Source organism: Microcaecilia unicolor, chromosome 5 (genome assembly GCF_901765095.1).
Source record: "Microcaecilia unicolor chromosome 5, aMicUni1.1, whole genome shotgun sequence".
NCBI classification, from domain to species: domain Eukaryota; kingdom Metazoa; phylum Chordata; class Amphibia; order Gymnophiona; family Siphonopidae; genus Microcaecilia; species Microcaecilia unicolor.
The window spans coordinates 199495879-199523536 of record NC_044035.1 but is presented as its reverse complement, the minus strand read 5'-3'; the positions used below and the strand labels follow the sequence as shown (position 1 = coordinate 199523536).

At 49.1% G+C, this 27658-nt stretch overlaps 1 protein-coding gene across 1 annotated transcript in view; it reads left to right on the top strand.

The window, feature by feature from the left end:
* OGFOD1 (2-oxoglutarate and iron dependent oxygenase domain containing 1) overlaps positions 1-27658 on the top strand; it is a 683818-nt gene that overhangs the window by 639284 nt on the left and 16876 nt on the right. Inside the window, 1 exon segment of the mRNA XM_030203703.1 lies at positions 26034-26092. Within this exon segment, the coding sequence (XP_030059563.1) occupies positions 26034-26092 (59 nt within the window).

Genomic DNA, 27658 nt, shown 5'->3' with positions numbered 1-27658 from the left:
AGCAATGTATGATAGATCGGAATAGCCTTTCATGACAAGATGGGCATGGCTTGTAACGAGTACAGCAGCTTCGGCAACAATACCATCTTAACCAGTGCTATTCTCCCAAATAACGATACCGGAAGGTCTTTCCAGTGGACACATGTTTGTTTGATCTTATCTATCTGGTCTAATATATTTCGCTTGTACATCACTACCGGGTTAGTACTCAGGTAGATACCCAAGTAGCGCATTGACTGTTGCACAGGTGGGATAAGTAGGCTCCCAAAACCGGGAGTCAGACTGGCTTACCCGATAAGGGAAGTAGTTCACAGTTGACTCTCAAACCCAATATTCCCCCAGAATCCATTACCAATTTTAATGCCTGCTCCAGATGGGTAAAGGCATCCGCCAAATAGAGTAAAATATCGTCCGCAAATAGGTTGATGCTGATCTCCCCCCCCCCCCCCCCCCCCCCACCTGGAGACCCCTAATCTGGTCACTCTGACGTATTTTTATCGCCAGTGGTTCAATTGCCAGGAGAAAAAAGAGTGGTGATAACGGACACCCCTGTTCGCGTTCCCCTTGTAAATCAAAGCTTTCTGTCAACGTGTTGTTTTATCATCAGCCTAGCCTGGGGCTTGGTGTAAAGGACCCTAACTCATTCTATAAATCTTCCCTTTATCCCATATTGTTCCATTACCCAAATAAATACTGCCAAGAGATACTATCAAAGGCTTTTTCCATGTCTAACCCTGTGATGGCCTCTTTCCCCCCTTTTCCTCTACAAGAGCCCTGGTGAGATTCATTGCAGTGTGTCTTCCTGGGACAAAGCCCCGCCTGATCCTCATGTATAACACTAGGGAGCGATATATTCATTCTCCTGGCAAGAACGGCTGCTAAGAGTTTGACATCTTGATTGAGTAGAGAAATTGGTCGGTACGATCCCACTTGTCCTGGGTCTTTCCCTGGTTTAGGTAGCAGTATAATATGCGCCAAATTATGATGCACACTTCCGCCCCTCGTTAAGCTGTTTTACATATCAGCCAATGGGCTGGCTATATCATCGGATAATATTTTATAATATTCTGGACCATAGCCATCTGGGCCCGGAGCTTTAGTTAACTTTAGTGCCTTAATGCCTTGCCTGACCTCCTGCAAAGATATAGTAACGCTCAGCCTTTGCACTTGGTCTTCATTAAATTTTGGGATAGGTAGACCATTAAAGAAAGCATCTCTCTGCACTGGGTCAAAATCCCTTGCTTCATATAAAGATTGATAATATTGGACAAATTGTTGTTGTATTTTGGCCTCCTGGTGGTACATCCGTCCTGAGCTATCCTTTATCAAGGTAACAACCTGTCTCTTTTTATAAGGCCGCACTAAATTGGCCGTTAGCCTTCCAGCTTTATTCCCCCACTGAAACAGTTTAAATCTTTGAAAATATATATCCTGTTCAGCCCGAATATTAAGCAGTTGATCAATTTGTCTTCGTAGCCTCAACATGCTTTCCTTTAGCGTCTTATCTAAGCTACCCTCATGTTGTCTTCTTACCCTCTGATACTCAAGGGATAATTTTAACAGCTCGGCCCCTGTCTTTTTCTTCCTACTTGCAGTATATGCCAAAATATGTCCTCTCAACACTACCTTGGCTGCTTCCCAGTATATAACTGGATTCACCTCTGGAGTCTCATTGTGCCTCTGATATTCTGCCCACTTCTCCTGTAAATAAGTTCTGAATTCATTGTCATTGTACAGAGAAGGAGAGAATTTCCATACCCGCTCTGCTGCACCCGCCGCCGTGTATGATATAGATAGTGAGATAGCCGAATGGTCAGACAAAACATTATCAATTATGTGCACTGCTTTTCCTACCAGAAATAGGGACTGAGAGATAAGAAAATAATCTATTCTAGAGTACGTGCTGTGTGGTGCGGAGAAAAACGTAATGTCTGTATCATGTGGATGTAATAGTCTCCAAATATCCACTGTCCCTAACTGGTTTATCAAAAAATTAATACCCTTATTCTCCAACCCCTTACTTCTGGTTTTAGCTGGTTTACAGTCAATAGTTGGGTCTGCATAAGTGTTAAAGTCGCCTCCCAGGATCAACTGGTAATCTGGATATGGAGCTACTCTTGCCACTATATCTGAAAAAAATTTATGGGTATAAACATTAGGGCCATAAAGATTACAGAGGCCTAACTTTCGGCCCCATAACTCTCCTAGGACTATAACATATCTGCCCTCCTTATCTTGAAGCATTTTATGGATGATTAGTGGAAGCTGCTTATGTATTAGTATGGCTACCCCCCTCTTCCTGCTGTTAAAGGATGAGTAAACTACTTCTCCTACCCATCCTCTCTTCAGTTTTGCATGTTCAATATTGGACAAGTGTGTTTCCTGCAGGAAAGCAATATCAGCCTCTTCCTTTCTCAGCCAGGACATTATTTTAGTACGTTTAACAGGGGAATGTAGTCCATCCACGTTAAGAGATATAAGTTTCAAGTTAACCATCACTAGTGTGGATATCAGTAATGCTCATGCGTCTCTCTCCTGCAGTCCAGCAAGCCTCCCAGCCAAGCTTGCTAGTTTCTTTTACCTCCTGTGCAGCGGCCCCTTGTAAGTAGCTACACCCTTCTGTTCCATACAGGCATTCTAACCCTTTCCCCTCCCCGCAGGCACCCCCCCTTCCCACCTCCCCCCCTCCCTTCCCACCCACATACCCACCTCTCCCCCCAGCAACACATTCCCAGCCTTCCCTACCACCCAACCCACCCACCCCTACCCCATAGACCTTCCCCTTTTTCCCTAACCAATACACCATCCTCCCCCTTCCCTCACCCATGCAGCAAGAAAACAGAACTGAGTACCCTCCATCTTCCCTGCCCACACTTACACCCCCTTCCATTTAAACATATCATCCACAATAGAATAAACAAACCGTCCAGAATATTCAGGAAATCCATAGAAACAGCTAGTGTAGCAGCATGTCCTTATACCATGACCTCTTCATCATGCTTTTTTTTTTCCCGCTCTTCATGTTCTTCTTCATAGCGGCCTTCCCATCACTGAAATTCCTGTCGCCACTGTTCTGTTCTCTTCGTCCCGTTGTATTGCTGTATTCTTAAGATCAGGATTCCGGTAGTCCATGACTTTTCGTTCAGTTCTCTCAGCGCTGTTACTAATGCAATCACTGGTTATTCTCCCTTGGATCTTCTCTATTTAAGCTGTCCATGAAAGCCCTGGCCTCCGTCACCTCCGAGAACATCAAGGATTTTCCTCCATACCACACTCTTACTTTTGCCGGATAGAGTAGCGAGAATCTAATTCCTTTTCTGTGCATTAGTGTGCATGTTGGGGCCATGGCTCGCCTTAACTGTGCTACCGCCGCGGAGTAGTCATTAAACAGCAATATTTTGTGGCCTTCATATTCGAACGGCTCCTGCCTGGAGCGGCAAGTTTTCAACAACAGTTCTTTTTCCCTCCAGTTTAGGTAATGCGCTATTGCTGTGCGGGGCTTACTTTTCCCCTCTTTCCAAACCTCTGTGGGGTGCGTGTGGTCACACTGCCATGTGCTTGTGCCCCCTTCAATGCCCAGTTGTGCCGGCAACCACGAGCCAAATAACTTATATAAGTCTCTGTCCTGCATGGACTCTGGCAAACCTATGACTCGTAGGTTATTGCGGCGATTCCTGTTTCTTGTTCTTCTACTCTATCTTTAAGGGCTGCTTTTTCTTTTTGGAGGTCTGCTATTTGTGCCGCCATACCTTGTGTTGTGTCCTCCTGCACTAGCACTCACTGCTCCACTTCTGCTAATCTGCGAGTCTGCGTATCAAACTTCTCATTTATTTCTTCAACTGCGGATTGTGTTTTGTTCAATCGATCCTCCAGTGCCGCGGTTACCGTCATCGAGATCTCTCTCGCCCAGTCTCCCGCCAGTTTATCTTTCGCGGGCGGGGACTCTGGAGCCATCGCCATCTTGTTAGCTTTCAATGCTGGGGCGCTTTTGTTTTTCAGGCCTCCCTGGTTCCTCGTGGGCATAACTTCTGCCCTCACTCACCGTTTTCTACTCTGCCGCCTTCTCGCATCTCAGAAACCAGTTGTGCATAAGTGGATTCTTCCGGGGTGCTGATTAAACTGTTATAAAGCTGGTTTTCGCAGAGAATCTGCGGAGCTCTCTGAGCTTGCTGCCGATCAGGAAGCAGGCATCACGTGATCCCCCCCCCCCCCCCTTCTATTTGTTTTAAAAGTGTTTCCATGTAATTTCATTCAGTGTCCTCTAGCCTTTGTAATTTTTGAAATTTTATTCTGCCTTCAATACATACCATCCTACAATCAGATTCAAAATTGACTACTCCCCAGAAAAAGTCAATTTTTTGGACACCACGGTCTCAATCAGTGATGGCTGTATACAAACATCTATATACAAGAAACCCACAGACAGATGCAGCTACCTCCACAACTCCAGCTTCCATCCTTCACATACAAAAAGATCCATCATTTACAGCCAAGCTACAAGATACCATCGTATCTGCTCTGACCCAGGGGACAGAGACAGACACCTTAAAAGCCTGACTGCATCCTTCAAACAGAAAGGCTACAACCCCAAAATAATCTCCAAGAATATTGCCTCCTCCCTCAAAACACCCAGGGAGAATCTGCTACAGTACAAGGAGAAAAAAATCCACAGACAGAATCCCCCTTGTAGTGACATACAATCCAGAGCTGGAAAAACTGAGGAAAATCATAAGAGATCTACAACCTATACTCCAGGAGGATGAATTATTCCCATCCCCACCAGTGCTGGCCTTCCGAAAGCCACCCAACTTAAAACACAAGCTAATCAGAAGTAAACTTCCATCACAGACTGAAAAGGAACAGAAGGGCACACTTCCCTGTAATTTATCCAGTTGCAAACTATGCCAAAATATTTCACAGGACCCTACTACTACTACTACTACTATTTAGCATTTCTATAGCGCTACAAGGCGTACGCAGCGCTGCACAAACATAGAAGAAAGACAGTCCCTGCTCAAAGAGCTTACAATCTAATAGACAAAGTCATCCACAAAGGAAAGATATTCAACATAAAGGGATCTTTCACTTGCTCATCTTCCAATGTGGTATATATCATTCAGTGTAAAAAATGTAACGAAGGATGCTATATTGGAGAAACAGGCCAGATGCTTAAGACAAGATTCAATTTACATAGACATCACATGAACAATACTGGTGCCAGTAGGGTTCCCACACCTGTTGGTCAGCATTTTACAGGACCAGGACACTGTACCAGTGACTTCACAGTGAGAATCCTGAAAGGTAACTTTAAAACCATACAGGAACGTAAGACCTTTGAAGTCAGAATGATTGAATATTTTAACACCCAACAGAAAGGACTTAACAAGGATCTGGGGTTCCTAGCCCATTATAAACCATAAAGCTGTATGTCTCTGTTGATCACCCCACCCCTCACCTATCCACACCCATCCTGTTAGAATATCAATGATATGCTTTGATGTCCCCATGCATACCTCCTACCCACCCCCATCCTCCCACCCTGTCAGACTGTCTCATAGTAATGCTTGAATGTTTTCACTTATACACACTGTCAGCTAGCACATTTGCTTATTTCCAATCTGACGAAGAAGGGCAACCTTCGAAAGCTAATCAAGAAATATATTAAGTTATGTCCAATAAAAAAGGTATCATCTTATTTTCTTTTCCATGTTTTATTTTGTTTGATTTCTATTGATAACCTTAAGAGTGGACTAACACAGCTACCACACTCCTCTACTGAAAGAGTAAAAAAATTGATTCACTTTTACTCATTCTATGCCACTCAGGATTTTGTAGATCTCAGTCATATCGCCCCTCCGTCGCTCTTTTCCAAGCTGAAGAGGCCTAACCTCTTTACCCTTTCCTCATATGAGGTATTCCATCCCCTTTATCATTTTGGTCACTATTCTTTGAACCTTTTAAAATTCCGCTATATCTTTTTTTAGATGCGGTGACCAGACCTGAACGCAATACTCAAGGTGAGGTCACACCATGGAGGTATTATAGTATTCTCAGTCTTATTTACCAACTCTTTCCTAATGATTCCTAGCATCTTTTGCTTTTTTGGCTTCCGCGGCACACTATACAGATTTCACCTAGATCTTTTTCTTGGGTGCTGACCCCCAAGGTGGACCCAGTATCAGGTAACTATGATTCAGATTACTCTTTCCAATGTGCATCACTTTGCATTTGTCCACATTAAATTTCATCTGCAATTTGGATGCCCAGTTTTCCAATTTCCTAAAGTCTTCTGCAATTTTTCACAGTCTACATCTGTTTTAACAGCCTTTTATAGTTTTGTCTCATCTGCAAATTTAATCACCTCACTCATCGATCTAATTTCCAGATCATTTATAAACATGTTAAACAGCACCGGCACAATACAGATCCCTGTGGCACTCCACTATTCAGTTTAACCCTACCCTCTGCTTTCTGTTCAATAACCAGTTCCTAATCCACAACAGAACATTGCTTCCATATCATCAAGCTGATCAATCCATAGACTGGTGGGTTGTGTCCATCTACCAGCAGGTGGAGATAGAGAGCAAACTTTTGCCTCCCTATATGTGGTCATGTGCTGCCGGAAACTCCTCAGTATGTTCTCTATCTCAGCAGGTGGTGGTCACACACAGCAGCAGCTCTGGCTAGGCCTCCAAGCCTAATTTTTAGGTTTTGTTGAGTGCCTGGGGTTGAGGGCTCTTTTGAGCAAGTGCAAACCTGGTGGTGCCAGGTCCCTCCTTTTCTCCCCCCTCCCGCTGGCTCCGTTAAAAAAAAAAAAAAAAAAATTTTGAACGGCCTTAAAGGCGTTTATTTCGACGTTTATTTAAGCGTCTATTGCAGCTACTCACTGAGACACCAGGTCGTTACGACTCGGAGCGGACAGCAGGTAATTTTACCTTTTTATAGCGGGCGGGGGTTCCCCGATTCTTCTCCTCGTGGCACATGGCGTCGGAGGGCGAGGGCGCAAAGGGTCGCTCCCCGGGTCGCTCGAGCGCTTCTAGAGGGGATGCGGGGGTCTTCAAGCCGGATTCGCCCTTGGTGGGTGACAGTTTCGCGACCGATGCATGTCCCGGTCCTTCCTCCGGCGTGGCGGTTTTTTCCCGCCATAAACGCCCATCCCCCGCTCCTCGCCTCCGCCATCTTGGCCGGCCACGCGGCTCGGACGGCTTCTTCTTGGGCCGCCCTTGAGGTTGGAGACATTAATGCCATGAACGCCCTTAATTTGGGCGACGGCACAGAAGCGGCTAAAGTTAAGAGCCGTTCTTCCCGCGCGGCTCCTTCGCGGAGGTTCGCGCCGGACGCCATTTTGTATGCGCAGCATGTCTCTCCCCCGCTGTTGCGAGCGCCGGTTGAGAGCGCGCCTAGGGCTGTTGCCCAGGCTGCGGAAGTGCACAGTCTGGGGGGTTTCTCCCCCGAGTTTGTTTTGCTGCTGCATCGGGCCTTCCTCATGCACAACGCTGCCCCCGCTCCCTCCTCTGGTAAGGAGGTTGAGGTTCCCAGAGGTAAACGCCCTCGGGTTGATTCCCAGGCCTTGGAGGAATTTGTCTCCTCCGGTGTAGATGAGGGCAGCGTGTCTGAGGTCTCCCAACGGTCCTTTGCGGATTCCTTGGAGGAGACGGATCCCCGCTCGGATGGAGCGGATGACCCCTCTGCAGCGCGGCTTTTTCGCCCGGAGGATTTGCCCAACCTGTTGTTGCAGGCCATGGACACTTTGAAGATATCCTCTCCGGAGGACGTCTTTCCCTCAGCCCCTGTTGGCTCTGCCATTATGCTGGGGACGAAGCGCCCGCCTAGAACCTTCCACGTGCATGATGCCATGCACACCTTAATTTCGGCTCAATGGGATGTCCCAGAAGCGAGCCTTAAAGTGGCTAGGGCTATGTCCCGCCTCTATCCTTTGGCTGTGAGTGAACGGGAGGCCTATCTGTGGCCTACCGTGGATTCTTTAATCACTGCGGTGACTAAGAAAACGGCATTGCCGGTGGAAGGTGGCACGGCCCTAAAGGACGCCCAAGATAGGAGGTTGGAGGCGGCCTTAAGGTCGTCCTTTGAAGCGGCTGCTTTAAGTTTGCAGGCCTCAGTTTGCGGCTCCTATGTGGCCAGGGCGTGCCTGACTATGGTGCAGCGGGCTTTCCCCTCGGATCATTCCTTGAGGGATGATTGGCCAGCCCTGGAATCGGGCTTAGCCTATTTGGCAGACTTGCTGTATGATGTCTTGAGAGCCTCAGCTAAAGGCATGGCTCAGACTGTCTCTGCGCGGCGGTGGCTTTGGCTGAAACATTGGTCTGCTGACCACGCCTCAAAATCCCGCCTGGCTAGATTGCCTTTTAAAGGCAAGCTGCTCTTTGGGGTCGAGCTGGACAGAATCGTGACTGATCTCGGCACGTCTAAGGGCAAGAAGTTACCGGAGGTCAGGGCTCGGGCTAGTGCTCGTCCCGGTACCTCCAGAGGACGGTTTCAGGAAGCCCGTCGGTATCGCCCGGGCAGGTCGGGTGCTTCTGCCCCCTCTTCCTTTAAGAGGAATTTCTCCCCCAAGCAGCGTTCCTTTCGCAGAGACCGCCGTCCCGGAGGTGCTCCCTCCGGTCCTCCCCCAGGGTCTCGTACCCAATGACGGGGTATTGGTCCACGCCCCAGTGCAGATTGGAGGACGGCTGTCCTCGTTTCTGGGCGAGTGGACCACAATAACTTCAGACGCTTGGGTGCTGGAAGTCATCAGAGACGGCTACAAGCTAGAGTTCTGCCGACCCTTAAGAGACGGGTTTGTACTCTCTCCCTGCAAGTCTCCGGTCAAAGCTGTGGCAGTGCAGCAGACTTTGGACAATCTGATCCGCCTGGGTGCGGTCGTTCCGGTGCCAGGAAGTCAGCTTGGCAAGGGGCGTTACTCCATTTACTTTGTGGTACCAAAGAAAGGAGGTTCTGTCCGGCCTATCCTCGACCTCAAAGGGGTCAATCGGGGCCTTGAAAGTGCGGCACTTTCGCATGGAGACTATCCGCTCTGTTATAGCGGCAGTGAAGGCAGGGGAGTACCTGGCATCCTTGGACATCAAGGAAGCGTACCTGCATATTCCCATCTGGCCTCCTCATCAACGCTTTCTGCGTTTTGCAGTCCTGGGCCGACACTTCCAGTTCAGAGCCCTCCCGTTCGGGTTGGCTACTGCTCCGCGGACCTTTTCCAAGGTAATGGTGGTCATAGCGGCCTTCCTGCGAAAGGAAGGAGTACAAGTCCATCCTTATCTGGACGACTGGTTGATCCGAGCCCCCTCTTATGCAGAGTGCGGCAGAGCTGTGGACCGGGTAGTTGCTCTTTTGAGCTCCCTGGGATGGATCATCAACTGGGAGAAGAGCCAGCTGCGCCCGACTCAGTCCCTGGAGTATCTGGGAGTTCGATTCGACACCCAAGTGGGCAGAGTGTTCCTGCCAGACAATCGGATTGTCAAGCTTCAGGCTCAGGTGGACCAGTTCCTAGTAGCCTCTCCTCTTCGGGCTTGGGACTATGTGCAGCTGTTGGGCTCTATGACGGCCACGATGGAAGTAGTGCCCTGGGCCAGGGCTCATATGAGACCACTACAACACTCTCTGCTGCAGCGCTGGACTCCGATGTCGGAGGATTATGCGGTGCGTCTTCCCTTGGATCCAGCAGTGCGCAAGGCGCTGAGCTGGTGGATGCAGACAGACAAGTTGTCTGCGGGAATGCCTCTGGTGTCCCCAGAGTGGATTGTCGTCACGACGGACGCCTCGTTATCGGGCTGGGGAGCCCACTGCTTGGGAAGGACAGCGCAGGGGCTCTGGTCTCCTGCAGAGGCAAAGTGGTCTATCAACCTCCTGGAACTCAGAGCCATTCGGTTGGCGCTTTTGGAGTTCATCCCGGTACTGGTGTTGAAGCCTGTACGGGTCCTGTCGGACAATGCCACGGCTGTGGCCTATGTCAACCGCCAGGGAGGTACCAAGAGCGCCCCTCTAGCCAAGGAAGCTATGAGTCTATGCCAGTGGGCGGAAGCGAACCTGGAACAGCTGTCAGCGGCCCACATTGCCGGAGTCATGAATGTCAAGGCGGACTTTCTCAGTCGCCATACCTTGGAGCCCGGAGAGTGGCAGCTATCTGCTCAGGCGTTCTTGGACATCACGAAGCGCTGGGGCCAGCCGAGCCTAGATCTGATGGCGTCATCGGCCAATTGCCAAGTGCCGCGCTTCTTCAGCAGAGGACGGGACCCTCGATCCCTGGGAGTAGATGCTCTTCTCCAACAATGGCCGACACAAGAGCTTCTCTATGTGTTCCCGCCCTGGCCCATGTTGGGCAGGGTACTAGACCGGGTGGCAAAGCATCCCGGCAGGATAATCCTGGTGGGTCCGGATTGGCCCAGGCGTCCCTGGTATGCGGACTTGATCAGGCTTTCAGTCGACGATCCTCTGCGGCTGCCAGTGGAGCAGGGCCTGTTACATCAGGGTCCCGTGGTGATGGAGGATCCCTCCCCCTTTGGTCTTACGGCCTGGCTATTGAGCGGCAGCGTCTGAGGAAGAAGGGCTTCTCAGACAAGGTCATCGCCACTATGCTGAGAGCGAGGAAACGCTCTACTTCTACTGCTTACGCCAGGGTTTGGCGTATCTTTGCAGCATGGTGTGAAGCAGGCTCTCTTTCTCCTTTCACTGCTCCAATTTCTTCAGTGTTGGCGTTCCTGCAAGAAGGTCTGGACAAAGGCCTGTCGCTCAGTTCCCTTAAGGTCCAGGTAGCGGCTCTGGCTTGCTTCAGGGGCCGCCTGAAGGGTGCTTCCCTGGCTTCGCAGCCAGATGTGGTGCGCTTTCTCAAGGGGGTTATTCACCTGCGCCCTCCTCTGCACTCAGTGGTGCCTGCGTGGAATCTCAACCTGGTGCTGAGAGCATTGCAGAAGCCGCCGTTTGAACCCTTGTCAAGGGCATCTCTGAAAGACCTGACGTTGAAAGCAGTCTTTTTGGTGGCTATCACTTCAGCCAGAAGAGTTTCCGAGCTCCAGGCGCTCTCATGTCGAGAGCCTTTTCTACAGTTCACTGAGGCAGGAGTGACTATTCGCACAGTGCCTTCCTTCCTGCCCAAGATTGTTTCTCGCTTCCATGTGAATCAGCAGCTATGTCTCCCTTCCTTTCGTAGGGAGGACTACCCAGAGGAGTACTCTGCTCTTAAATATCTGGATGTGAGACGAGTCATCATCAGATACTTGGAAGTGACCAATGATTTCCGGAAATCGGATCATCTGTTTGTCCTGTATACAGGTCCTCGTAGGGGTCTGCAGGCTGCTAAGCCTACAGTGGCAAGATGGGTCAAGGAAGCCATTGCAGCGGCTTATGTGGCCGCGGGGAAGGTGCCGCCTATCCAGCTGAAGGCTCACTCTACAAGAGCTCAGGCGGCCTCGATGGCAGAGGCCGGTTCCGTCTCCTTGGAAGAGATATGCAAGGCGGCAACTTGGGCTTCGGCCCATACATTCTCCAAGCATTACCGCTTGACTGTGGCTGCTCGGGCGGAGGCCCGGTTTGGAGCTTCAGTGTTGCGGTCAGGGATTTCTATGTCCCGCCCTGGGTGAGTACTGCTTCGGTACATCCCACCAGTCTATGGATTGATCAGCTTGATGATATGGAAGGTAAAATTATGTATAATCATACCTGATAATTTTCTTTCCATTAATCATAGCTGATCAATCCATAGCCCCTCCCAGATATCTGTATTGTTTTTATTCTGGTTGCATTTCAGGTTCAAGTTTAGTCTTCAGTTACTTCAGAAAGACGTCGTGTTCAAGTTTTTTCACTTGGATTCTTCAAGAGTTAAGACGAGTTTGTGTTACAGTGAGCTGCTGCATTCCTCTCCCCTCCGTTTCACGGGGCTGGATTGAGACTTAAAATTCTGCCGGCACTCCCTCCCGCTTCGTGCGGCTGTAGGGCAGTTTTGTACCCCTCCCGCTTCGGCGGTGTTAGGGTCAGTCAGCTCCTCCCGCGGTTGCGGTTGCAGGATAAGCCAGATCCCCCCGCATCGGCGGGTGTGGTGTCCCTCCCCCGCTCCGCGGGGATGAGCTGGACGGATTCCCCTCCCCCACTTGTGTGGGGATGAGCTGGGTTAATTCCCCTCCCCCGTTTCGGCGGTGGTGAGCTGGGCAGAGTGTCCCTTCGTGGGTGTAATTCTCTAAGTGCTGTGTCCTGCGGATGGAGCTTTGATATCGACATACTGAGGAGTTTCCGGCAGCACATGACCACATATAGGGAGGCAAAAGTTTGCTCTCTATCTCCACCTGCTGGTAGATGGACACAACCCACCAGTCTATGGATTGATCAGCTATGATTAATGGAAAGAAAATTATCAGGTATGATTATACATAATTTTACCTTCCTATTCCACAGTGGCATACGCTACTACCTTTGCATATAAAAGCACACAGATATGGAACGCATTACCCATGGCCCTGAAAACTATGGACAATCTTACCAGCTTTTGCAAATCTTTGAAGACACATCTCTTCAACAAAGCCTACAAAAGACATCCTTAATAAATCATTCCTCAAACTACTCAGGTACATCAAAAAACACCTCTCACAATACCTTACCTAGCACCTTGCATCTAAATCACCTACCTTCAGCCTATTATCGACTGTATTTAAGATCATGTAATGACTACATCATAACAACTCTCTGTAAGCCACATTGAGCCTGCAAAAAGGTGGGATAATGTGGGGTACAAATGCAATAAATAATCATAATAATAATAATGAGTGGAGTTGAACGTGTAGATGTGAAGCGTCTGTATATGCTTTCCAAAAATACTAGGACTAGGGGGAATGCGATGAAGCTACAATGTAGTAAATTTTAAACGAATCGGAGAAAATGTTTCTTCACTCAACGTGTAATTAAACTCTGGAATTCGTTGCCAGAGAATGTGGTAAAGGCGGTTAACTTAGCGGAGTTTAAAAAAGGTTTGGTATAAGAAGTATAAAATGTTTTGTACTTGCTGTCACGTCTGTGGTCGTGACCACCCTCAGACTTACCTTATTCCGGGGGGTCAGCATCTGTGCTGGCTTCTGTCTGTTTCTGTGTTAGTCTTGTCTCTGTCCCTGTGTGCTGATTGCTTCACTAGACCTCACCTGTGTGGGCTATGCCTCTCTGAGGAGCCAGCATCTAAGATGGCTCCCGCTTGTTCTGTTCCAGCTTGCAAGATGGCTCCTGCTGGTCCTTCCTGTGTGTTCACTTCCTATGTGTTCCAAGCCTCTCCTTGGTGAGTGTGTGTTCCATGCTCCTGTCCTGCAGTAGGTGACATCATCAGTGAGAGCGCCTTCATAAGGAAGTGCTGTGCTTGCATTCAGGGCCTTTGCATAGTAAGTAAGTGTGTTATGCCAAAAGGTCGTGAGGTTAGTGAGTGCACTGTTGCGATGCTACTTAGTCTTTCTCTGGGGCTGTTGCCCATCTGCTTTGTGTCTATGGACTGCTAGTCCTTCCATTGCCTTGCTCTGTGTTTGGAATCTGAAGCTTCAGCCATTTTCTCTTTGTCTGTGTTCGGAGCTGCTGAAGCTTCAGCCCTGACTCTGTTATCCCTGGTTTATTCCTCTGCCTGCTGCCTGCCCAAAGACTCTGTTAGCCAGTGGCGTTCCGACCCTAGCTGACACCCGTGGCGGATTGTCGATGCCCACCCCCCGGTGAAATGACACCTCTTCCCCCCCCCCCCCCCCCCCAAATGAAACATTCTGGACATGTTAGGCTCACACTGTGTCCTCAGCCTGTCAGCAATTGCCAAAGTTACATCCACCTTATATGAAAAACATACTCAGCTTCAAACAAATGTTATGAAGTGTCAGTTCTCAGCTCCTGAGAAAGCAATGATTGTTACGCAAGATGCTGAGTTAGTAGGCTAACATGTGAGAACCAAACTGACAGCACAGGCCTTAGGCCTAGCCCTTAGTAACAGGCCAAGCATAGGAAGGCATATACACCTGCAACTGTGTCTGGCCCTCCACCCATGGTGAGGTCTCCGATCTCGGTGCCGCTTGCGGCTCCGGTATCGGCTGCCACCCAGGTCGACTCCCCATCGACGTCGGTGGAGGAAGCTTCGCCACAGTCCATACGGGAGTTGGCTGCTCGGCATCGCCACCGAGGCCATGGGTCTTTGGAGTCGAGGCGGGTTCAGTCTCAGAAGTCACTGAGGGAAGTTCTCTCCGATACCGAGGAAGAACGCTCGTGGGAGTCTAAGGAGGATCCCAGATACTTCTCCTCAAAAGAGTCCTTTGGGATTCCCTCTGAACCTTCCCCTCTACCTGAAAGGTGAGTGTCTCCTCCTGAGAGCCTCTCCTTTTCATCTTTTGTACGGGAAATGGCTCAGGCCGTTCTATTTCCCGTAGACATTTGAGGTCCTGGACTACACCTCTTCACCTAAAGAGGCAGTGACAGCTGCTTTGCATAAGGTACTGGGATAAACACAAAGGAATCCTATTTAGAAGGAATGGTTCTATGGAATCTTAGCAGAGATTGGGTGGCGACGCCGGTAATTGGGAAACAAAACGGGAGCTGGGCAGACTTCTACAGTTGGTGATTCGATAATTAGGCATATAGATAGCTGGGTGGCTGGTGGATGTGAGGAGCGCCTGGTGACTTGCCTGCCTGGTGCAAAGGTGGCGGACCTCACGCGTCACCTAGATAGGATTTTAGATAGTGCTGGGGAGGAGTCGGCTGTCTTGGTACATGTGGGTACCAATGACGTAGGAAAATGTGGGAGAGAGGTTCTGGAAGCCAAATTTAGGCTCTTAGGTAGAAAGCTCAAATCCAGATCCTCTAGGGTAGCATTTTCTGAAATGCTACCCGTTCCACGCGCAGGGCCAAAGAGACAGGCAGAACTCCGGAGTCTCAATGCGTGGATGAGACGATGGTGCAGGGAGGAGGGTTTTAGATTTGTTAGAAACTGGGCAACATTCTGGGGAAGGGGGAGCCTATTCCAAAAGGATGGGCTCCACCTTAACCAGGGTGGGACCAGGCTGCTGGCATCGGCATTTAAAAGGGAGATAGAGCAGCTTTTAAACTAGAAATGGGGGAAAGGCCGACAGTCGCTCAAAAGCGCATGGTTCGGGATGCAAGGTATCTTTCCAGGATACCTCACAAACAGGGAAGATAGGGTTTCTGGATAGTGAGGTTGCACAACAGACCGTGGTAGGCCAGATGCCTTTAAATACAACCAAAGATCAGACAAAAGATGGCAAATCAATAGTGTCAAGTACTTAGCATCATGCAAATAGGAACAACAAACATACTCTGAAATGTCTATATGCAAATGCTAGGAGTCTAAGAAATAAGATGGGAGAGTTGGAATATATTGCACTAAATGAAAAATTGGATATAATAGGCATTACTGAGACCTGGTGGAAGGAGGAAAACCAGTGGGACACTGTCATACCAGGGTACAAAGTATATTGTAGTGATAGGGTAGACTGGACTGGTGGAGGGGTAGCATTGTATATTAACGAGAGCCTTGACTCAGATAGATTACAAATTCAGCAGGACATAAATCACACCCTTGAATCATTGTGGGTTGAAATTCCATGTATAAAAGGGAAAAGGACGGTGATAGGGAGTGTATTACCGTCCGCCTCGCCAGGATGAGCAGAAAGACGCAGAAATGATGAAAGAAATCAGAGACGCAAACAAAATGGGCAATGTTATAATAATGGGTGGCTTCAATTATCCAAATATAGACTGGGTAAATGTAACGTCGGGACACGCTAGAGAGCTACAATTCCTTGATGAAATCAAGGACAGCTTTATGGAGCAGCTGGTGCAGGAGCCGACGAGAGAAGGAAAAATTCTAGACTTGGTCCTTAATGGAGCACATGATCTGATGAGGGACATTATGGTACTGGGGTCGCTTGATAACAGTGATCATAATATGATCAGTTTTGATATCAACCTGAAGTAACTATACACAGGAAGTCAAATACGTTAGTGTTTAACTTTAAAAAAAGAGACTATGATAAAATGAGAAGAACTGTTAAAAAAAAAAACTTAGGGGGGCAACTGAGAGAGTAAAAACTGTACAACAGGCATGGACGCTGTTCAAAAATACCATACTGGAGGCCCAGGCCAAACATATTCCGCGAATTAGAAAAGAAAGACGGAAGTCCAAAAGACAGCCGGCGTGGTTGAAAAGTGAGGTGAAGGAAGCTATTAGGGCTAAAAGAAACGCCTTCAGACAATGGAAGAAGGAACCGTCTGAAAATAATAAGAAGCAGCATAAGGAGTGTCAAAGCAAATGAAAGGCACAGATAAAGAAGGCCAAGAGGGATTACGAAAAAAGATAGCATTAGAGGCAAAAAAAACAGCCAAAAAAATTTTTGGTATACTAAAAGTAGGAAGCCGGCAAAAGAATCGGTTGGGCCGCTGGATGACAGAGGGGTAAAAGGGGCGATCAAGGAAGATAAAGACATAGCGCAGAGATTGAGTGAATTCTTTGCTTTAGTCTTCACTGAGGAAGATTTGAGTGGGATACCGGTGTCGGAAATGGTATTTCAAGCGGACGAGTCGGAGAAACTTACTGACTTCACAGTAAACCTGGAGGACATAATGGGGCAGTTCAGCAAACTGAAGAGTAGCAAATCTCCTGGACCAGATGGTATTCATCCTAGAGTACTAATAGAACTGAAAAATGAGCTTGCGGAGCTACTGTTAGTGATATGCAATTTATCCTTAAAATCGAGTGTGGTACCGGAAGATTGGAGTGTGGCCAATGTAACGCCTATTTTTAAAAAAGGTTCCAGGGGAGATCTGGGAAATTATAGACTGGTGAGTCTGACATTGGTGCCAGGGAAAATGGTAGAGGCGCTGCATCTTTCTACACAGAAACTCATAGGTATGCCATATTATTTTATCTGTCACTCTAGCTGCCTTTATCACTGCTTCTTTCACCTTAAAATTTTGGAAGTATGCCATAATGTCACATGCTCTATTGGATCGGACTTTACCAAGGGATCTGTGTGCCCAAACTGTGTCTACCTGATCAAGTGAAACATCAGTACCTGCCTCCGAGAGCAGATAGGCGGAGAGTTTTTATATAATTTGCTCACAGTTAGATTACTCCTGCAATTCAGGAACACCCCTGACCCATATGTTAACATGCAGGATTTGTTTTTCAAGTCCTCTAGCTTCAAAGCTAGTTCTCATGTGTCGTCTTTAATCTCGCCAACCTGTTTATCAAGGGTTAGTAGAGCTTCAGAGTGCTCCTCCACTTGTTGATCAGTCTAGATCGATGATTCCTTTTCTGAGGACCGCTGCCTAGGGTTACCATTCGTCCGGATTTCCCCGGACATGTCCTCTTTTTGAGGGCGCCGTGGGGAGTCCGGGCGGATTTCCTGATTTGTTGGCTTTGTCCGGGTTTCTCCTCCTCCTGACTCGACTCCTCCCGTTGTCTGACTCGACTCCTCCCGTCATCCGACGCCGACGTGCAGCGTCCGTGCGTGTGCGCTAGCCAGCCCAGCCCGCCCGCCCCAGTCAGCTGATTAAAATGATCCGCCCTCCGTCCGTCCTCCTGCACGAGCACACAGGCAGGCGCGCAGTGCAGCGCTTCAGTTCTAGTGCCTGCCGCCTGCACAGCCGCTGCCATATCGACGACGATGAGGTCAATTTTTTTAATCCTGATTCCGACTTGTCTCTCCTCCAAGGGCGGCCTCCCTGTCTGAGTCCGGGGTCAGAGCCACTTTCTTTCGGATGGTACTGGTCTGGAGCTGGTAGGTAACTTGGTAGGCTGCCATGTGGCCCATGCATGCTGCCTTGTGCAACACACGGATGTACACAGATGGAAGTATAAATAACGGAATAACTTTTCATAGGTATTGCAGGAATTTGTTATAAATCATAAACGGTGTGTTATTTGGAGGGGCTGGTTATAAGGACACCTTAGCATGTGTTATATTCATGCACTGCAGAGATTTTTGTTTCTCCTGGTAAAGACATCAAGGTATAAAAATCAGGTGGTCAACATTCAGAGTTTCTTTCTAATTATTTATTTACATATTTATGGCAGTTATATCCCACATTAAACAAGAATTAGGGTTGGAGACTTCCATTGAAGTCTTGTATAGGGGGCGGGTCAAGGGGTGGGGCATGGGTGGGACAGGGGCGGAGAAGAGGTGTGTCAGGGGGCGGGGCACGTGTCCTCTTTTTTCTTAGGGCAAATATGGTAACCCTACCGCTGCCAGTGTTGAGAGTTCACTGTGAATGGCTTTGGTATCATCCTTAATCTTATGCAACCAGACACAAATTTCTCCTTCTGGATCAAGGATCACATCCCTTGCAAATCCCGGGGATTCAGCCCTAGTCAGTTCTGTCCCTGATGCATGCTGACCGTCCACCATATTGGCCACTTCTGTGCGCAGGGCCTGCACTGCATTGGTGTAAGAAAATTTAGCCAGGTCCACGCCTTTCGCCTTGGAAGCAATCAAAAACAGTGATGCTAAGTCACCTGATTGAAAAACACAGTGAAAGGTGTCCGATGGAATGTTGGATGCCTGAGATATTCAGCCGATGAGGTCTAGCGAACAAGGAGCTAAGGGCTCAAGTCACCATCACCCATGGTGATGTCACTTCTAGGATTTCAAAGATGTGACCCATTAAACTGGTGCAGATACCATTTGTATTTTAGATAATGGATTGGATGAGTCTTTTCTGTAGAAAAAAAATTCCTTTGATTTTTTTTTTCTGGGTTTAGTTTCATTTTGTGGTCTTATCAACCAGCCTGCAATCGTTTCTAATTTCTGGTTAAGAAAATTTATTTCTGTGTCGATATAGTTGTCCAATACGGTTAGTATTTGGAAGTCATCGGTGTAAGCAAAAGCTCTTAGGCCAAGCGACTGAATAAAACTAAGTAACAGTGCCATGAATATGTTAAAAAGAATTGGTGCTAGTAGAGAACCTTGGAGAACTCCACAATCAAGAGTGTTAAGAAGCCGATGTTTCCTTTCAGTGGTGGGAGCTTCCTCCTTCGCTTCCTGCCTTTTCTGTAAGTCTCTGATGTTTGGAAATGTGCTTGTGCAAGAGGCAGCCTGCCTGAGACTTACAGAGCAGCAGGGAGTGATAGGGGAAGTTCCTGCTGCTGAAAGGATGTTACAAATTTGACCAGGCCTATATGGCTCACTCTGCCCCACTCTTCTAATGGCATCATAGCTCTTTAGCTGCTGCAACTCCAAAAGAACCAACAGGGGAATGGACCCACAGCATTTGGGGGCATTGTTCCCCTTACCCCATTAAACTATGCCCATGCGGTGGGGGGGGGGGGGGGGGGGGGGTAGGTGTTTTATGAGAGAGAAAAAAGAGAGATGCCACTGGGATCAGGGTTGGGGGTAAGAGAGAAGATGCAAGGGTCAGGTTGGGTGGATGTCTGAAAAAGAGACTGTATTTTGAAGTCTGCAGACTCCTCCACTTGCCCATTGTTTGGTTTTCTTTGTCCTCCTCCCCAAGCTTTTCAAACCTTCACCCAGGGTCCTTGGATCCACATTGGCCCTCAACCCAAGTCATGGCTTCAGTGTAATTCTGGGGCTGAAATATTTGCCCACCCTGCACTAGATGGTCTTATATAAATGGAAAGACAAATTTTATTTGACTATCTTCTACACATGTCAGAAATTGGTCTGAAAACCTTCTCTCTTAAAGTCCACTTCAGTGCAGTGAAATTGATCCCTGCACAGCCTTTAGTTACACACATTGTGTGGGAATTGCTTCATTTGAAGCCTCCCATCCAACTATCTGCAGTGTCATAGGACCTCAATGTGGTTTTTACTCAGTTGATGATAACCCCTGTTTAGCCTTTCATGAACTGAAGTACTGGACCTGACAATTGCTTTACTGATGGCATGATCTCAGCGTGCAGAGTCAGAGCACTCCAAATCTTAATGACTTAACTGCCTTATATCAGGTTTTGTTTGTCACTTCTAGATTCTATTTCCTTTGTTTTCTCCTTTCCTTATATTTTTCTTTATCCTATCTAAACTCCTGCTTCCGACACACATTCTTACTCCCCACTCACTGATCCATCCCTATCTTTCTCCTAGGGAGGTACTTTGCATCCATGACCCTTCTGCCAAAGGTTATATTGGATTTTCTACTTAATCAACCAGTAGTCCTGCCAACCTTCTTTCTTAGGCCCCATGCCAACAAAGATGCTTTCTCCTGATGGGGGACAGTTGTGGCCACTTGTTTTCTCTTTGGTTTTGGATAGCCCTTAGCTAGGGAATCCCACATATGTAACTGAAGTAATCTGCTCATATGTGTGACTGATAAACTTCTGTCCTTAGACATCTATTCTCCGAGGACAAGCAGGCTGCTTGTTCTCACTGATGGGTGACGTCCACGGCAGCCCCTCCAATCGGAATCTTCACTAGCAAAAGCCTTTGCTAGCCCTCGCGCGCCGATGCGCATGTGCGGCCGTCTTCCCGCCCGAAACTGGCTCGTGCCAGCCAGTCTTCTTTTGTCCGCGCTCGGTACGGTCGTGTTTTGCCGTTCGTGCCCCGGAAAGTTGACCTCGCGCGTCGTTTTCGACTCGTTCTTTCTAAGAAAGTTTGAGAAGTGTTTCGGGAAGATACTTTTGGTTTTTCCCTTCCCGTATTTCGAGCTTTTCGCCCCGGTAAGTTTTCTTTCGTCGTCGGGGTAGGCCTTAGTTAGGCCTCGGTCGAAATTTTCTTCTCCCTATTTTTGTGGTGCCAATTTTCGCCGGCGTGATTTTTCCGCCCATGACATCGAAGCCTTCCAGCGGCTTCAAGAAGTGCACCCAGTGCGCCCGGGTAATCTCGCTCACTGACAGGCACGCGTCGTGTCTTCAGTGTCTGGGGGCTGGGCACCGCCCTCAGGCCTGTAGTTTGTGTTCCCTTTTACAAAAGCGGACTCAGGTAGCGAGGTTAGCCCAGTGGAACATTTTGTTCTCGGGCTCTTCGTCGGCATCGGCACCAGGGGTATCGAGTGCATCGACATCTCCAGCGTCCAGACCTTCATCCTCGGCCACCAGTGCATCGAGTGTATCGAGGCATCGACCCTCTGCATTGGCGCTGAGACATCGGACGACTGTGTCGACGTCGGTGGTACCGGGACCTTGTCTGCTGATGTCGTCGGACGGTGGTGCTTCGTCTGGAGTGCAGGTGAGGGCTGTCCATTCCCCTGCTGGTGGCGGTGAGCCTTCGGGTGGGTCTCCCCCTACCCTGAGGGCTCCTACCATCGAGTGAGGCGCCGGCTGGTCCATCGCCCGGGGTGAGGTCTCCGGCGTCGGTGCCGCGTGCGGTACCGACTGCGGTCGCCTCCCAGGAAGGCTCCCCGACTACGTCAGCGGAGGGAGCTTCGCTGGTGCGGGCGAGGGAGGTCTACCTCTCGACGCTCCCACCGTGGCCGTGGTTCCACGGACTCGAGCCGGGACGGTTGCAGACACAGGTTCGTGAACTTGTGTCTGACACCGAGGGTGAGGCCTCGTGGGAAGAAGAGGAAGACATCAGATATTTCTCTGACGAGGAGTCTGAGGGTCTTCCTTCTGATCCCACTCCCTCTCCTGAAAGACAGCTTTCTCCTCCCGAGAGTCTGTCTTTCGCTTCCTTTGTCCGGGAGATGTCTACGGCCATCCCCTTCCCGGTGGTTGTGGAGGACGAGCCCAGGGCTGAAATGTTTGAGCTCCTGGACTATCCTTCTCCACCTAAGGAAGCGTCCACAGTACCCATGCATCATGTCCTAAAAAAGACATTGCTGGCGAACTGGACCAAGCCATTAACTAACCCCCACATTCCCAAGAAGATTGAGTCCCAGTACCGGATCCATGGGGACCCAGAGCTGATGCGCACTCAGTTGCCTCACGACTCTGGAGTTGTGGATTTGGCCCTAAAGAAGGCCAAGAGTTCTAGGGAGTATGCTTCGGCGCCCCCGGGCAAGGACTCTAGAACCTTGGACTCCTTTGGGAGGAAGGCCTACCATTCTTCTATGCTCGTGGCCAAAATTCAGTCCTACCAGCTCTACACGAGCATACACATGTGCGGCAGTTGGCGGGCTTGGTGGATGCGCTCCCCTCTGAGCAAGCCAAGCCTTTTCAGGAGGTGGTCAGGCAGCTGAAGGCGTGCAGAAAATTCCTGGCCAGAGGGGTGTATGACACCTTTGATGTTGCGTCCAGGGCCGCTGCTCAAGGTGTGGTGATGCGCAGACTCTCATGGCTGCGTGCCTCCGACCTGGAGAATAGAATCCAGCAGCGGATTGCGGACTCGCCTTGCCATGCGGATAATATTTTTGGAGAGAAAGTCGAACAGGTGGTAGAGCAGCTCCACCAGCGGGACACCGCATTCGACAAGTTCTCCCGCCGGCAGCCTTCAGCCTCTACCTCTACAGGTAGAAGATTTTTTTGGGGAAGGAAGCCTGTTCCCTACTCTTCTGGTAAGCGTAGGTACAATCCTCCTTCTCGACAGCCTGTGGCCCAGGCTAAGCCCCAGCGCGCTCGCTCTCGTCAGCAGCGTGCGCCTCAGCAAGGCCCCTCGGCTCCCCAGCAAAAGCAAGGGGCGAGCTTTTGACTGCCTCCAGCAGAGCATAGCTGACATCCAAGTGTCAGTGCCGGGCGACCTGCCAGTCGGAGGGAGGTTGAAAGCTTTTCACCAAAGGTGGCCTCTCATAACCTCCGATCAGTGGGTTCTTCAAATAGTCCGGCAAGGATACGCCCTCAATTTGGCCTCAAAACCTCCAAATTGTCCACCGGGAGCTCAGTCTTACAGCTTCCAGCACAAGCAGGTACTTGCAGAGGAACTCTCCGCCCTTCTCAGCGCCAATGCGGTCGAGCCCGTGCCATCCGGGCAAGAAGGGCTGGGATTCTATTCCAGGTACTTCCTTGTGGAAAAGAAAACAGGGGGGATGCGTCCCATCCTAGACCTAAGGGCCCTGAACAAATATCTGATCAAAGAAAAGTTCAGGATGCTTTCCCTGGGCACCCTTCTTCCCATGATTCAGGAAAACGATTGGCTATGCTCTCTGGACTTGAAGGATGCCTACACACACATCCCGATACTGCCAGCTCACAGGCAGTATCTGCGATTTCAGCTGGGCACACGTCACTTCCAGTACTGTGTGCTACCCTTTGGGCTCGCTTCTGCGCCCAGGGTGTTCACAAAGTGCTTGGCTGTAGTAGCAGCGGCACTTCGCAGGCTGGGGGTGCACGTGTTCCCATATCTCGACGATTGGCTGGTGAAGAACACATCCGAGGCAGGAGCCCTGCAGTCCATGCAGATGACTATTCGCCTCCTGGAGCTACTGGGGTTTGTGATAAATTATCCAAAGTCCCATCTTCTCCCAGTGCAGAAACTCGAATTCATAGGAGCTCTCCTGGGATGGCTCGCGCCTATCTCCCAGAGGCGAGAGCCAACAACTTGTTGTCCCTCGTCTCGCAGGTGCGAGCGTCACAGCAGATCACAGCTCGGCAGATGTTGAGATTGCTGGGCCACATGGCCTCCACAGTTCATGTGACTCCCATGGCCCGCCTTCACATGAGATCTGCCTAATGGACCCTAGCTTCCCAGTGGTTTCACCTGTCCACGAGTTTTCTCAAATCCCTGTATTGGTGGACGATTTGGTCCAATTTGACTCTGGGACGTCCTTTCCAAATTCCTCAGCCACAAAAAGTGCTGACCACGGATGCGTCTCTCCTGGGATGGGGAGCTCATGTCGATGGGCTTCACACCCAAGGAAGCTGGTCCCTCCAGGAACGCGATCTACAGATCAATCTTCTGGAGTTGCGAGCGATCTGGAACGCTCTGAAGGCTTTCAGAGATCGGCTGTCCCACCAAATTATCCAAATTCAGACAGACAACCAGGTTGCCATGTACTACGTCAACAAGCAGGGGGGCACCGGATCTCGCCCCTGTGTCAGGAAGCCGTCAGCATGTGGCTCTGGGCTCGCCGTCACGGCATGGTGCTCCAAGCCACATATCTGACAGGCGTAAACAACAGTCTGGCCGACAGGTTGAGCAGGATTATGCAACCTCACGAGTGGTCGCTCAATTCCCGTGTAGTGCGACAGATCTTCCAGGTGTGGGGCACCCCCTTGGTAGACCTCTTCGCATCTCGAGCCAACCACAAAGTCCCTCAGTTCTGTTCCAGGCTTCAGGCCCACGGCAGACTGGCATCGGATGCCTTCCTCCTGGATTGGGGGGAGGGTCTGCTGTATGCTTATCCTCCCATACCTCTGGTGGGGAAGACTTTGTTGAAACTCAAGCAAGACCGAGGCACCATGATTCTGATTGCTCCTTTTTGGCCGCGTCAGATCTGGTTCCCTCTTCTTCTGGAGTTGTCCTCCGAAGAACCGTGGAGATTGGACTGTTTTCCGACCCTCATCACGCAGGACGAAGGGGCGCTTCTGCATCCCAACCTCCGGTCCCTGGCTCTCACGGCCTGGATGTTGAGAGCGTAGACTTTGCCTCTTTGGGTCTGTCAGAGGGTGTCTCCCGTATCTTGCTTGCTTCCAGGAAAGATTCCACTAAGAGGAGCTACTTCTTTCTGTGGAGGAGGTTTGCCGTCTGGTGTGACAGCAAGGCCCTAGATCCTCGCTCTTGTCCTACACAGACCCTGCTTGAATACCTTCTGCACCTATCTGAGTCTGGTCTCAAGACCAACTCTGTAAGGGTTCACCTTAGTGCAATCAGTGCATACCATTACCGTGTGGAAGGTAAGCCGATCTCAGGACAGCCTTTAGTTGTTCGCTTCATGAGAGGTTTGCTTTTGTCAAAGCCCCCTGTCAAGCCTCCTACAGTGTCATGGGATCTCAATGTCGTTCTCACCCAGCTGATGAAACCTCCTTTTGAGCCACTGAATTCCTGCCATCTGAAGTACTTGACCTGGAAGGTCATTTTCTTGGTGGCAGTTACTTCAGCTCGTAGAGTCAGTGAGCTTCAGGCCCTGGTAGCCCAGGCCCCTTACACCAAATTTCATCATAACAGAGTAGTCCTCCGCACTCACCCTAAGTTCTTGCCAAAGGTTGTGTCGGAGTTCCATCTGAACCAGTCAATTGTCTTGCCAACATTCTTTCCCCGTCCTCATTCCTGCCCTGCTGAACGTCAGCTGCACACATTGGACTGCAAGAGAGCATTGGCCTTCTATCTGGAGCGGACACAGCCCAACAGACAGTCCGTCCAATTGTTTGTTTCTTTTGATCCCAACAGGAGGGGAGTGGCTGTGGGAAAACGCACCATATCCAATTGGCTAGCAGATTGCATTTCCTTCACTTACGCCCAGGCTGGGCTGGCTCTTGAGGGTCATGTCACGGCTCATAATGTTAGAGCCATGGCAGCGTCGGTAGCCCACTTGAAGTCAGCCACTATTGAAGAGATTTGCAAAGCTGCGACGTGGTCATCTGTCCACACATTCACATCTCATTACTGCCTGCAGCAGGATACCCGACGCGACAGTCGGTTTGGGCAGTCAGTGCTTCAGAATCTGTTCGGGGTTTAGGATCCAACTCCACCCCCCTAGGCCCATGTTTGTTCTGTTCCAGGCTGCACTCTGTTAGTTGGTAAATTTTTTAGGTCAATCTCAGTTATGTCCTCGCCGTTGCGAGGCCCAATTAACCATGGTTGTTGTTTTGAGTGAGCCTGGGGGCTAGGGATACCCCATCAGTGAGAACAAGCAGCCTGCTTGTCCTCGGAGAAAGCGAATGCTACATACCTGTAGAAGGTATTCTCCGAGGACAGCAGGCTGATTGTTCTCACAAACCCGCCCGCCTCCCCTTTGGAGTTGTGTCTTCCCTAGTCTTTGTCTTGCTACATATGAGACTGGCTGGCATGAGCCGGTTTCGGGCGGGAAGACGGCCGCGCATGCGCGGTGCGCATCGGCGCGCGAGGGCTAGCAAAGGCTTTTGCTAGTGAAGATTCCGATTGGAGGGGCTGCCGTGGACGTCACCCATCAGTGAGAACAATCAGCCTGCTGTCCTCTGAGAATACCTTCTACAGGTATGTAGCATTCGCTTTACATGCAAGTAACTGTGTTTTTCCCTGAATTTTGTTTGTTAGACTGGGAAGCAGAATATGGAGGATTTACTTCATACATTGCAAAAGAGGAAGATGAAGAGGTAAGGAAATTTTTTGTATGTCTTCCATCAAGAATGCTTAGCAGGAAAGTAATCAGTACTATTTGCTATGCACATATTGCATTCTAAGTATCAAGCTCCCTCTGTTCAGGTCTGCCGCCAGAATCCTTCTTGCACAGACAGTTTCATCCTGCTCCTTTAGGCTTCTAACTCAATCAGCCCTGCCTCTGAGTCTTCATTTATAATTATACATGGATTTTTCCCTGTATTTTGTTGACCCCTTCATGTTCACTTAGCTTAATTATTGCAGCCATAGACCTCAGCTGGGGCTTATGCGCTAAGGTTCCTTTCAGAACCTTGCCAGGGTAGGCCCTATATCTAGTCACTGGGCATCTGTGTGATTAGCATCCAGTTACTGGATGTTGTGTGGTTACTGCAAGTCCTTCCCCACTCTCCTCCTTCTCCTCAGCCCAGGTTATGATCCTTAGTGTGCAGTATTCCCAGCTTTTTTCAGGTCAGGTAAGAGAAGAACTGGTTGTAAACCTTGGATGCCTGCTCTTTCCTGTTTATGTTATGGATTTCCTTATGTTACGGATTTCCTTTCTAACTACATTGTTTTAACTTGTACCACCACCTTGACTTGTCTTTACAAATAAGATGGTATAGAGAAATCTTAATAAAACATAAACCATATGACATCACACAGCACTCCCCTGGAGCCAATGTCAAAGCTTTGGTGGTGGTAAAGAGAGGTTGCAGGACAATGAAATTGAAGCAGAAAAAGTGCTACAATTTTTCTTTGCATCTGTGGTACAAAGTATACCTTGAGTAGCAATCACTGCTATTTAGAAATGAAAAAAAAACTTAGGGGAGCAGCTGCGTGGATGCTGTTCAAAAATTCTATCCTGGAAGCCTAGACCAAATATATTCCGTGTATTTAAAAAAGAGGGAAGAAGACCAAACGACAAGCCGGCATGATTAAAAAGTGAGGTGAAGGAAGCTATTAGAGCTAAAAGAAAATCCTTCAGAAAATGAAAGAAGAACCAACTGAAAATAATAAGAAACAGCATAAGGAATGTTAAGTCAAATGCAAAGCGCTGATAAGGACGGCAAAGAGGGACTTTGAAAAAAAGATTGCATTGGAGGCAAACACACATAGTAAAGAAGTTTTTTAGGTATATTAAAAGCAAGAAGCCAGCAAAAGAATCGGTTGGACCGCTAGATGACCGGGGGTAAAAGGGGCGATCAGGGAAGACAAAGCCGTAGCAGAGAGACTGAATGAATTATTTACTTCGGTCTTCACCGAGGAAGATTTGGGAGTGATACCGGTGTCAGAAATGGCATTTGAAACTGACGAGTCAGAGAAACTGAATGAAATCTCTAAACCTAGAGGGTGTAATGGGGCACTTTGACAATTGAAGAGTAGCAAATCTCCTGGACCAGATGGTATTTATCCCAGAGTACTGACAGAATTGAAAAATGAACTTGCGGAAAAAGAGGAGGAGGAGGAGGCATAGCTATAATCTACAAATCCCAATTCACTGTCACAACAATAGCCGAATCCATACTTCCCCAAATTGAAATAGCATCAGTTAGAATCAACCACCC